This window comes from Myotis nattereri, assembly GCF_964212035.1.
Source record: "Myotis nattereri genome assembly, chromosome: 20".
In the NCBI taxonomy this organism is placed as follows: domain Eukaryota; kingdom Metazoa; phylum Chordata; class Mammalia; order Chiroptera; family Vespertilionidae; genus Myotis; species Myotis nattereri.
In genome coordinates, this window is record NC_138096.1 from 3552064 (window position 1) to 3564800 (window position 12737).

General features: G+C 61.5%; 1 protein-coding gene across 2 annotated transcripts; it reads right to left on the minus strand.

Moving 5' to 3' along the window:
- Positions 1-1304: 1304 nt before the first annotated feature.
- Positions 1305-12229, minus strand: AGT (angiotensinogen). 2 transcript variants are annotated; one of them, XM_081114312.1, is made up of 5 exons: positions 11974-12229; positions 8424-9268; positions 5413-5680; positions 3292-3436; positions 1305-2024 (listed from the first exon to the last, which is right to left on the minus strand). In XM_081114312.1, the coding sequence occupies exons 2-5, from the start codon at positions 9250-9252 to the stop codon at positions 1833-1835; spliced, it is 1434 nt and encodes a 477-aa protein (XP_080970438.1). In that variant the 5' UTR covers positions 9253-9268; positions 11974-12229; the 3' UTR covers positions 1305-1832. The 2 variants fall into 2 exon arrangements, with proteins under 2 accessions (XP_080970438.1, XP_080970437.1); XM_081114311.1 differs by having other exon boundaries at positions 12038-12160.
- Between the last annotated feature and the right edge of the window lie 508 nt (positions 12230-12737).

Sequence of the window (12737 nt, forward strand, 5' to 3'; positions counted from 1 at the left end):
CTGAGTGGTGGCATCTGTCCTTCAGCTCAACGGTGGCAGGAAGCAGGTGTGCGGGGTCCTTGGCCCCAGGGGGAGGGGGCACAGCCCTCACGGGACAGGGCAGACCTGCCGCAGGAGCCACACCTGTTCAGGTTGGGTTTTGCTGCCAAATGAGAAACAAAAATCGTCCGGTTTTCTAAACTCGGTCAAGGGCGTGGGGTCTGGCGACTTCTCGGGGCCCAGGGACGTCCCTGCCACCTGGGCTCCTGCCCACGAATCCTCGATGAGGTGACCAGTTGCTGAGAAAGCGTCTCATCTACCGGACACACACTGGGCAACCCAGGAGGACTGGGAGGCAGTGGAGAAATGTTTTAAGAAAAACACACCCTTAGGCCCAGCCAGTGTGGTTCAGTGGTTGAGCATCTCGATTCCCGGTCGGGGCACATGTCCGGGTTGCGGGCTCCATCCCCACTGGGGAGCGTGCAGTAGGCAGCCAATCCATGATTCTCATCATTGATGTTTCTATCTATCCCCTCTCCCTTCCTCTCTGAAATCAATTTTTAAAAAATTAAAAAGGGAAAAAGCAAACCCTTAGAATGAAGACGTCTGTGCTAAGTCATCTGCGAGATGTTGGATTTTGTATCCTTGTCACGTCCTGACCCAAATTCCCGCTCATAGAAATTCTGGGAACAGAGACCAGCGGTCGGTTGGCAGCACCTTCCTCCTGGCAACGCCGAAGCGCAGCCGCCCGCTGGGCAGAGACCTGTTGGTCATTAACAGTGTCCCCTCCCGCTAGCTGCGCCCGGCGGTGCCAGCTCACGTGCTCAGTCACCCAGGGCGACCTCAGGACGGCGTCCCAGGTGGCGACACGGGCTCCCTGCGGCGTCCCCACGCCCAGCACAAAGCCGGGCACTCCGTGGGCACCTCCGAACGTACAGCACCAACAGCGAACCTGATGTGCCCGGCCGGCATGGCTCAGGGGTTGAGCATCAATCTGTGAACTGGGAGGTCAGGGTTCGATTCCCGGTCAGGGCACATGCCCGGGTTGCGGGCTCCATCCCCAGCGTGGGGCGTGCAGGAGGCAGCCGATCCGTGATTCTCTCTCACCATGGATGTTTCTACCTCTCCCTCTTCCTCTCTGAAATCAATACAAATACATATTTTTTAAAAATACAGAAAAACTTGCCCTCTCTCTCAAACCAACTTAAAACATTTAAAAAAGAGAGAGAGAAAAGAAAAACACAAAACAAAATATGACTCCGAGCCCCTGTGTGTCTGCTCAATGATATATATTCGTTCTGTTCAGTGAAAGAGAGAATCTTCCCTTTTTGCTTTGTTGTTGTAAGACATTTATTAGTAACAGGCTAACCAGCCACGGGGTGACATTCTAACACATTCAGGCGCGTGTGTTTCCCAAAACCCACACGCACGTGGGAGAGAAAAACGGGGAAACCAAGAAGAATGCGGGCGTGTGGTGCGTGCGTGCAGGTCGCGGGCTCCCCTTACCCACGTGGCACACACACCCAGGGCCGCAGCGGGCGGGGGTCTCACTGTAAAAGCCCAGTTTCCGTTCCCAGTGGAAGAGGAAGCGATGATTGCTTTCACACGCAGGCCGGTCTGTTCAAACTCCGCAACAGCCGCCCTGAGCTGAATGCTGGTTCCTAGGCCCCCTGCCCCCCCCATACCCTCCCGGCTCCCCCCAAACCTGAGGCCCAGAGGCTGCTGCGCCCACCGCCCCAGAGAAAGGCTGCTCTCGGCCCCCCGGCTGGCTCGGGGGAAGACACAGGGGAAGATGGGGCTGACAGACGCTGCTGCTGGGGGCCGGGGCGGTGGCCGCGGGCCCGTGGCCGGCCTCACGCCGCGCTCAGCGGGTTGGCCACGCGGCCCAGGAAGTGCAGGGCCGTGGAGTCTTGATCCTGGACGGCGAACAGGAACGGCCGGTCCAGGGTCACCTCTAGGGCCTCGGGCCCCGTCGGCTGCGGGGCTGGCTCCGTGGGCTGCTCCCCCTTCTCTGCTTTGAGTTCAAACAGGACGCTGTTCAGCACCTGCAAAGCGGCAAGCGTTGGGGTCGCTCCTGGAAGCCCCACGGGGCCCGAGGATGGGGTGCAGAGGTGCCCACGGGCGGGGGCGGGGGGACACGGTCCCAGCCTGCGGGACGATGCACGGTGCCTGCACCCCCTTGACGACTCTCGCTCAGAGCGACACGGCGGCTCCTCCCCAGAGGGCCCCTTGGACCCGCCTGTCTCCCCCTTCCACCTGGCTGTCCCGGCGGAACCCCCGGCCACCCGAGGTTGGGTGACCCCACTCATTCATTTTTATTTCTTTTCTTTATTTTTTTTTATTTGTTTGTTTAATCCTCACCCGAGGATATTATTCCATTGATTTTTATTTATTTATTTATTTTTAATATATTTTATTGATTTCTTACAGAGAGGAAGGGAGAGAGATAGAGTTAGAAACATCGATCAGCTGCCTCCTGCACATCTCCCACCGGGGATGAGCCCGCAACCCAGGTACATGCCCTTGACCGGAATCGAACCTGGGACCCTTCAGTCCGCAGGCCAACGCTCTATCCACTGAGCCAAACCGGTTTCGGCCCATTGATTTTTAGAGAGAAAGTGGAAGAGAGAGGGAAAGACAGAGAGAAACATCCATGTGAGAGAAACACATTGATTGGTTGCCTCCTGCAAGCGCCCCACCCAACCAGGGCTGGGACTGATCCTGCAACCAAGGTACATGCCCTTGATCGCAATCGAACCCGGGACCCTTCAGTCCGAGGGCCGACGCTCTATCCACTGAGCCAGGTCTGGCCCCAGTCATTCAGCACAGACGGCTCCTGCCCCCAACATCGGTGTCTGAGGCCAGGACTGGGTGTGACCCCCCTTGTCTGCAGCACCGAGCTCTGAGCCTGAGCACACAGACCCCTTCTCGTGGCTGAGGAGCATCGTCCTCTGTGGCTGGGGGACCCTCTGTCCCCTGTGGGGCGCTTCCCGGAAGCCAGGAGCTGTCCCACGGCTGGCCCTGGGAGGGGGGACCCCCTCCTGGTCTGGACTCTGCTGTAGGGAGTAGCCCCGTCCAGGCCAGGCGGGGCAGAGCCACCAGCAGGGGGTGGGAGGGGTTGCCACTCTCCACCCGCCTCTGCACAGGCCCAGAAAGCGCTGGTCACATCTCCCCACCTGGGCACACCCGCCTGGCCCTGCCTCCTCTCCCTCCTGCCCCGCCCACCTTCCGGAAGCTTCCTCCCTGTCGCTTCCATGGACAACCCCCCGGACCCCCAGAACCAACAGACCCAGCGGGCAGGGCCGCCCGTACCTGCCCGACTCGGAGGCTGCCCTCGCTGATCCTGCCCAGGCTCGCCTCGGTGCCCAGCAGGGTGGACAGCTTGGCCTGGGCCAGCAGGTCCTGCAGGTCGTAGGAGCCTCTCAGCGTCAGCTGCGGCATCGTCAGGCGCATGGCCCTGCGGGGGGGACCCAGGTTAGGTGGCCCGGGGGCTCCCACCCTGCGACTGGGCCCCACGGAGCAGGTGCCGGAGACCCGGGAAGGCGGCCGGCACGTGTCCCTGCTGGAGGGGACGCTCACCCCCCCCACCCAGAGCCTGTCCTGTGTCCCAGCTGGAGGGGACGCTCACCCCCACCCAGAGCTGGTCCTGTGTCCCAGCTGGAGTGGGTGCTCACCCCCACCCAGAGCTTGTCCTGTGTCCCTGCTGGAGGGGACGCTCGCCCCCCACCCAGAGCTTGTCCTGTGTCCCTGCTGGAGGGGTGCTCACCCCCACCCAGAGCTTGTCCTGTGTCCCTGCTGGAGGGGTGCTCACCCCCACCCAGAGCTTGTCCTGTGTCCCTGCTGGAGGGGTGCTCACCCCCACCCAGAGCTGGTCCTGTGTCCCTGCTGGAGGGGGTGCTCACCCCCACCCAGAGCTTGTCCTGTGTCCCTGCTGGAGGGGTGCTCACCCCCACCCAGAGCTTGTCCTGTGTCCCTGCTGGAGGGGTGCTCACCCCCCCACCCAGAGCTGGTCCTGTGTCCCTGCTGGAGGGGGTGCTCACCCCCCACCCAGAGCTTGTCCTGTGTCCCTGCTGGAGGGGTGCTCACCCCCACCCAGAGCTTGTCCTGTGTCCCTGCTGGAGGGGTGCTCACCCCCACCCAGAGCTGGTCCTGTGTCCCTGCTGGAGGGGGTGCTCACCCCCCACCCAGAGCTTGTCCTGTGTCCCTGCTGGAGGGGTGCTCACCCCCGCCCAGAGCTGGTCCTGTGTCCCTGCTAGAGGGGTGCTCACCCCCGCCCAGAGCTTGCCCTGTGTCCCTGCTGGAGGGGTGCTCACCCCCGCCCAGAGCTTGTCCTGTGTCCCTGCTGGAGGGGTGCTCACCCCCGCCCAGAGCTTGTCCTGTGTCCCTGCTGGAGGGGTGCTCACCCCCGCCCAGAGCTGGTCCTGTGTCCCTGCTGGAGGGGGTGCTCACCCCCACCCAGAGCTTGTCCTGTGTCCCTGCTGGAGGGGTGCTCACCCCCACCCAGAGCTGGTCCTGTGTCCCTGCTGGAGGGGGTGCTCACCCCCCACCCAGAGCTTGTCCTGTGTCCCTGCTGGAGGGGTGCTCACCCCCGCCCAGAGCTGGTCCTGTGTCCCTGCTGGAGGGGTGCTCACCCCCGCCCAGAGCTTGCCCTGTGTCCCTGCTGGAGGGGTGCTCACCCCCGCCCAGAGCTTGTCCTGTGTCCCTGCTGGAGGGGTGCTCACCCCCGCCCAGAGCTGGTCCTGTGTCCCTGCTGGAGGGGGTGCTCACCCCCACCCAGAGCTTGTCCTGTGTCCCTGCTGGAGGGGGTGCTCACCCCCACCCAGAGCTTGCCCTGTGTCCCTGCTGGAGGGGTGCTCACCCCCGCCCAGAGCTTGTCCTGTGTCCCTGCTGGAGGGGTGCTCACCCCCGCCCAGAGCTGGTCCTGTGTCCCTGCTGGAGGGGTGCTCACCCCCGCCCAGAGCTGGTCCTGTGTCCCAGCTGGAGGGGTGCTCACCCCCACCCAGAGCTTGTCCTGTGTCCCTGCTGGAGGGGTGCTCACCCCCACCCAGAGCTGGTCCTGTGTCCCTGCTGGAGGGGGTGCTCACCCCCACCCAGAGCTGGTCCTGTGTCCCTGCTGGAGGGGTGCTCACCCCCCACCCAGAGCTGGTCCTGTGTCCCTGCTGGAGGGGTGCTCACCCCCACCCAGAGCTGGTCCTGTGTCCCTGCTGGAGGGGTGCTCACCCCCGCCCAGAGCTGGTCCTGTGTCCCTGCTGGAGGGGTGCTCACCCCCACCCAGAGCTGGTCCTGTGTCCCTGCTGGAGGGGTGCTCACCCCCACCCAGAGCTGGTCCTGTGTCCCTGCTGGAGGGGTGCTCGCCCCCGCCCAGAGCTGGTCCTGTGTCCCTGCTGGAGGGGTGCTCACCCCCGCCCAGAGCTGGTCCCCCGGGGGCCGTACCGGGGAACCAGGTTCTTGGTCCAAGTCAGGAGGTCGTGCTGGAAGGTGAGGGCCTCCACCTCGGGCAGGGCCGCGGCGTCGTGCGGCTGGACGAGCAGCAGGCCCACGTTGGCGCTGAGCGGCACGCGGGTCAGCGACAGGTTCCTCTGCGGGTCGCTCCAGTGCGGGAAGGTGCCCGTGCCCGACAGCATGGGGACGGCCACGGAGGTGGCGTTGTCCACCCAGAACTCCCGCGGCCCCGCCAGCAGCGAGAAGCCCTTCATCTGTCCTGGGGGCGGAGAACAGGGGAGAGTCAGCCGGCGGCAGGCACGGGGAGGTGGGGGGCGCCTGCCCAGCGACGGGGCGGGGGCCGGGCTGGGCAGGCCGAGGCGGGCAGACCCCGTAGGGCCTCTGCTCTTCCCCGGGGCCGGCCAAGTCCTGCCCCTGCGAACCCAGCCCAGGAGCCGCTCAGGGAGCAGCAGCTGCCAACGTGAGGACACACCCGGGTTTGTGCCACTGCCGCCCCCTTACTTGGGTCCACAAGGGACCCCCAGGGCTCAGCACCTCCCCCACTAGGAGCTGACGGGGCAAACCGCCCGGATCCGGCCCGGCCTGGAGCCTGAGGTCCAGCAGGCTGGTTCTGTGGTTGTGTTTTAATCAAGTTACTTTTTGTTTTTAATAGATTTTTATTGATTTCAGAGAAGAAGGGAGAGAGGGAGAGAGAAAGAGAGAGAGAGAAACATCCATGATGAGAGAGAATCATGGATCGGCTGCCTCCTGCACGCCCCACCGTGGGGATCAAGCCCACAACCCGCGCACATGCCCTTGATCGCAATCGAACCTGGGACCTTTCAGTCCACAGGCCGATGCTCTATCCACTGAGCCAAACTGGCTAGGGCTCAAGTTCCTTTTCTAGAGCAGTTTTAGGTCCACAGGAAAATTAAGAGGTGGCGCAGAGGTTTCCCATGTGCCTGCGACACCCCCGCCCCCCAACTCTGATGAGCCAGACAGAGACAAACACCCTAGGGTCTCACTCACGCGGGGGATCTAACACGCACAATAGACCAACAAACAAAACAGACCAAGAACAGACCGACAGCTGTCGGTGAAAAAGGTGAAGAGATTAGGAAAGGAAAACACACCTGTAGACAGACAGCAGGGTGGGGTGGGGGAGGTAGACAGGGGTGAAGGAGGAGGGAAGGAGACTGGACTTAGGGTGATGAGCACACAGTACAACAGATGGACGCTGTATACCCGACACCTGTCCCATGTTATTAACCAGTCGCTCCCATACATTCAACTTTTTAAAAAAAGACACTTCCGCCCAGCCAGTGTGGCTCAGTGGTTGAGCATCAACCTCTGAACCAGGAGGTCACGGTTCGATTCCCGGTCAGGGGCACAGGCCCGGGTTACAGGCTCCATCCCCAGTGTGGGGCGTGCAGGAGGCGGCCGATCCATGACTCTCTCTCATCATGGATGTTTCTCTCTCTCTCCCTCTCCCTTCCTCTCTGAAATCAGTAATTTTTTTTTTTTTTAAAGAAGCTTTGGTGACCTTCCACACACGCTCCCCTGGGGAGCTCAGCACTGGCCCCCACCCCCCAGGCCCAGCAGGAGGCTTTTTCGTTTGGGGAGGACAAAAAGGACTACCTTTTCCCCACCAACAAACTGAACCAAACAGACGCTGGAATCTGCACGGAGGGGCCGCCTCTCCCCCCTGCTCCCCGGCAAGCTCCATCCGCGCCCGGAGGTTAAGTCAATCTCTCCAGGTTAAGTCAACGGATGTGGCAGAACCTGCCAGGGCCGGCCCCGGGGCCAGGGGGGTCAGCGGTGCTGGGCAAAGGGCGGCCGGGGCCCACGGGCTCCCAAATCCCATCCTGGATAGTTAAAGGCACCCAGCTGTGCCCTGAGCTCCTCGTAACGGCATGTTGTTATTATTTTTCAGATAGAGGGGAAGGGAGGAGGAGAGAGGAGAGAAGCATTGATGTGAGAGAGACACAGCCATGGGTTGCCTCCCACACATGTTCCTACTGGGGGGTGGGGATCGAACGTGCAACCCAGGTACGTGCCCTTGACCAGAAATCACACCCAGGACCCTCTGGTGCACAAGCGGACGCTCTAACCACTGAGCCACGCCGGCCAGGGCGAGGTTGCTCATCCTGATGGGACCTCATCCATGTCCCTCAGAGGCAGGGCTCTCAGCCCACCCGTCAATCACAGAGCCGCCACCACAGCGCGTGTACCCATGGAGTTTGCCTGGACAGTTGCAAAACCTTCCAGGCCCTTCCCGTCCGCAGTGCACACAGTAGGACGACCTCTGGGCAGGACGCTTGCCCACTCGGACACCTGCCAGCAAGGGCTCCCACCTTCCCAGCAGCCCATGAAGTCTCACAACCCAGCCTGAGCCCGGCCAGCGTGGTTCAGTGGTTGGACGTCGACCTATGAACCAGGAGGTTAGGGCTCGATTCCCGGTCAGGGCACATGCCCAGGTTGTGGGCTCCACCCGCAGTAGGGGGCGTGCAGGAGGCAGCCGATCAGTGATTCTCTCTCATCGTGGATGTTTCTCTCTCTCTCTCTCCCTCTCCCTTCTTCTCTGAAATCAATAAAAATAAAAAATAAAAAAATAAGACAGAAACCCAGCCCTTCTGAATGAGGACCTGGGCCGTGGGGTCAGGAGATGTGGGTTTGGACCCAGGTCCCCGCTCGTGGCTGGGCCGTCTCAGCACGTCATGTTCTTTCTCTGTGTCTATTCTTCACCAGGGACACCTCCTCACCGCACCCAGGGAAGGAAAGGATGAGGGAGACAGGAGGCAGGGTAGCAGCTGCGGAAATAGGGCAGCAGGTGGGCCGGCCGATGCCCAACCGACACTCATCCGAGGAGCCGGATGGGACAGCCACTCCCGTCCTCCTGGCCACGTCTGCCGCCCTGCCCACCTCCAGGGCCGGGCAGTGCCCAGCTGAGACGTTGGGCGTTAGGCCGCGGAGACGGAGCACCGCCACCCCCTGGCGTGGAGCCCGCCGAGGCCGGGCCTTACCTTGGAAGTGGACCTGGGCGTTGAAGATGAGGTTGCTGTCGGGACTGACCTCCTGCAGGGGGCTGCCCATTTTCCAGCCGGTCACGGCCTGCATGAACCTGTTGATCTTCTCAGCGGCCAGCTGGGGGTCGGTGGACAGGTCGAGAGAGCGCGGGAGGGTGACGGGGGCGAAGGGAACCAGGCCCCCCACAAAAGGCTGCTTCAGGCGCAGGCCGGGGGCTGTGAACAGGCCCAGCACCGTGGACAGCAGCAGCCGGGCCTGGCCGCCGGCCCCGCCCTGCTGGACCAGGAGGCCCTGGATGGTCTGCAGGGCGGACAGGACCTTGTGCCCATCCAGCCGGGAGGTGCAGCTCTGGTCCTCCCCGGGGACCCCCAGGAACGCCTGCAGCCGGCCCGCCGTGGGGTCCAGGGCCCCCAGGTAGAAGGAGGTCAGGGTGCCGAAGAGCGCCGTCGGGGAGAAGACGGCCCCGCCGGCCGCGGCCTGCGTCTCGGTCAGCGTCTTGTACATGCGGAAGCCCATGAAGTTGAGCAGCATGCCCACCGTGGCCACCCGCATCTTGTCCTCGCCCTGGAGCTTCTGGGCGGCCAGCACCAGCTGCTCCCGCAGGGCCTCCTCGTCCACCGGGGACGTCTTGGCCTGGATGGGGACAGGCGTGAAGGTGGGGTCCGGGGGCGCCTCCCCGCTGGGCTTCTCCAGCTGCTCGCAGCTGCTCTTGCTGTAGACGAGCATGTGGAAGGGGTGGATGTAGAGCCGGTCGGCAGCGGGCAGGCCGGCCCAGGCCAAGAGGCAGAGCACGGTGGCCCTGAGGCCCAGGCCTGCGGGACTCATCGCGCGTCTGCGGGCCCTGGAAGGTGCAAGGTGGAGGGTGAAAGGCAGTTACTGAGTGCCCTCGGGCCCAGTTGGTTCCCATGTCCCTGCAGCCATTCGCCTAGAGAAACCCCTCATGTCTGTAAATTTCAAGGAGAAGAAATGGATTCAAGGTCCCCAGAAAACATCTATAGCCCAGCTGGCGGGGCTCAGGGGTTGAGTGTCCACCTAGGAACCAGGAGGTCACGGCTCGAGTCCCGGTCAGGGCACATGCCCGGGTTGCAGGCTCCATCCCCAGTGTGGGGTGTGCAGGAGGCAGCCGGTCCATGATTCTCTCTCATCCTTGATGTTTCTCTCTCTCTCTACCTCCCCCTTCCTCTCTGAGATGAATAAAATTTACAAATATATTTTATAAAGATTTATAAATATATAAATTTAAGGGAAAAATAAGGGAAAGGGAGAGAGAGAGAGAAACATCAAGGATGAGAGAGAATCACGGATCGGCTGCCGCCTGCACGCCCCGCACTGGGCATCGAGCCCACAACCCTGGCATGTGTCCCCAACTGGAATCAAACCCAGGACCCTTCAGTCCGCAGGCTGACGCTCCATCCACTGAGCCACACCAGCCAGGCCTACAAATATATTTTTTAAAGAAGGAAACATCTATAGGATCCGGGTGCAGATCACGCGGTCCCGGAGGAGGCCTGCTTTTGTTGGGTTTTGTTGCACGTCTTAGGCCTCAGGTAAAAGGTCCCGGCGTCAGGGGAAACCTGTGGGCCGTGCAGGGGCACAAGCCCCTCCCACTTTGCACCGGTGAACGGCACAGGCCCCGTTCAGGTGACGCCATCTCATGGGTCATTTTCAAGGCAGAGGCTGTGATCGGCTCTCCTGCCCCGAGGGTTCTGGGTCAGCAGGCAGCAGGGGGTCCAGGCTCCGTGGGTGGTCCTGGCCCCGTGCTCTCTCTTCCCTCACCCCTGCTTGGTCTACCTTGTCACCAGCCCCCCCCCCCCCTTCTCAGTGTCCCTACACCTGGTAGCTCAACGCAAATGGCGAGGCGGCAGCTGACACTTACGTAACGCTTGGCACTGCCAGGCACCACTCCAGGCTTTTCCTACCTCGGCCTCTCTCCTCTTCTCACCCGTGCCCCCCTCCTGCGGGGGGCTCCCTGACGCCCTACTCCACGCTGCCACTGCGCCCACCACTCCTGACACTCTGCTCTGCCTCCCGACACCCTGGCCCTGGCCACCTTGTCACACTCCGTATCGTTTGTCTGTCTGTTTATTTCTCACTAGTGGCTCGGTGCACAGATTCGTGCACATCGAAAGGAAATTAATTAGAAGAAAGATCCGTGCGGTAATGACGTTGCCGCAAAAAAAAATTACATGTCAAAGCGGTATATACAATATAGCATTATAAAACCAAAACACGCGTGGGATTGGCGCCTGCAAGAGCTTTATATGTATTGCACATGCGCGAGTCAACGTTTATTTTTAAATTGTCCGTGCGTGTCCTATGTACAGGCCGGTCGGTCAGACATACGTACGGTCAGTCGCTTAGCCTTTTATATATGGAGATGTTTAGTGTTTGTTGCCTCTCTCCTCCCAGGTGAATGCATACCCCCTACAGTGCAGGGTTCCCCCTGTTTTGTTCAATGACCTATACCACATCGCCCCCCCAAAAGTGCCCGGGGCCATTGCAGCTACTTGATAAGTAGCTGGCAGATAAAGTAATTAATGCTGCTTTGCAGAGAAAGAGAGGTTTAGTGACTGGCTCAAGGCCACACGGCCAATAAGAGACACAACCAGGATTCAAACCCCCCCCCCTTGAAGCCCCAATCTACACACACACAAGCACCGATCTGGACCGCCTCCTGAACGAAATAGTAAGAATATTTGCCTTTTTAGTTTATCTGAAAGGTTAGAAAGCGCTTTCACCTTCTGTTGCTCTTAACGGACACCCTAGTCCCGTGGTCGGCAAACTCATGAGTCCACAGAGCCAAATATCAACAGTACGACGATTGAAATTTCTTTTGAGAGCCACATTTTTAAAACTGAAACTATATAGGTAGGTACATTGTGATTCACTTCATTAGGGTCCTCCTAAGGCTTAGGAAGAGCCACACTCAAGGGGCCAAAGAGCCGCATGTGGCTCGCGAGCCGCAGTTTGCCGACCACGGCCCTAGTCCATGAGCAAGGGGAGGCCAGGAGTTGCTACTGGCCCCATTTACAGATGAGCAAACCCAGGCTCGGGGAGACCGCGATGAGCTTGACTGCACAGACCCAGGCCGTGAGCTCAGGACTGGAGACAGCTCTGCTCCAAAGGGGTTCAGGGACACGGCCCTGGGCCCCCTGAGCCGGGCCCCTCTCCTCCTCCAGCCCCCCTTCCTGCACCACAAGCGGCGCAGTCCCTCTGGCTGGGAGAGGACCCAGTGGACTCCTGGTCACCATGAACCTGGTGGGGGGGACCGGCCACCGTGACGCCTGGGAGAGGGGCCAGGTCTCTGGCGGGACCCAGAGTGGGGCCGAGGGAGGACAGCCCAGGTCTGCAGGGCTGGCTGGACGGGAGGGGAACGCATCTCCTGGGTCTTCAGTGGTCAAGTCCCCTGCAGAGCAGGTCTCCACTCTCCCCTGGCCCCTGGCTCCTGGCCCCTGGCTCCTGGCTGCAGGTTAGCTACCACCTTCCAGCCGCTCTGCCCCCCATCCCACCCCCCACCCCATCTCCCGGGCCCAGCAGACCGCTCACCTGTCCTGGGAGCGACTGGGGGCTGGGGCTTCGGGTGGTGTGTGGAGAGGGACTCCCGGCTTACCTTCTGCGTCTGCCCCCAAGACCAGCACCTTCTGCGTCAGCTCCCAACACAAAGACCTTCTGCTTCTGTCCCTAAAACCAGACCAGGACCTTCTGTTCTGTCCTCAAGACCAGGGCAGCCTCTTTCCTGGCCGGGCGAGGAGGCCCTATTTATACGTGAGGGGCGGGGATGGAGCCGTTCCCGGACTGTCCTGTGCCCGGGCTGGGGAGAGGGGGTTACATCATGGTGGGGGAGGGGGCCCAGTAGCCAGGCCTGATGAGGGGGCTGGACGCCAGAGGGACTCCTGCTGGGACAGCTTCCAGGAAGTGGGTGATCGATGCCCTCGCTGCTGCTGGACAGAATGCGCTGGGACACGGCCCAGTTACACATTCACTGCAGCTCCCGGGGGGCGGGGGGCGGGAGCCGCGGGTGCCGGATGCAGCGCATCCCCTGTGGGCGTGTGTGGGGCCTCTGCCCCGACATGATGGCAGAGGGCAGCCTGGGTGACTCTTTCTTTCTTTCCTTTTTAAAATTTTTGTTTTTTAATTGATTTCAGAGAGGGAGAGAGAGATAGAAACATCAGTGATGAGAGAGAATCATGGATCCGCTGCCTCCTGCACACCCCCTACTGGGGATCGAGCCCGCAACCCGGGCCTGTGCCCAGACCGGGACTCGAACCCTGACCTCCTGGTTCCTAGGTCGACGCTCAGCCCCTGAGCCA

Bases quoted from the DNA above. Each gene is read 5' to 3' on its own strand.
- AGT (XM_081114312.1), bottom strand. From the start codon at position 9,252: ATGAGTCCCGCAGGCCTGGGCCTCAGGGCCACCGTGCTCTGCCTCTTG. The intron at 3,437-5,412 runs GTACGGCCCCCG...TCCCCCCCGCAG, and splicing joins ACCAAGAACCTGGTTCCCCG to GGCCATGCGCCTGACGATGC. The intron at 2,025-3,291 runs GTACGGGCGGCC...GCCGCTTTGCAG, and splicing joins GCAGCCTCCGAGTCGGGCAG to GTGCTGAACAGCGTCCTGTT.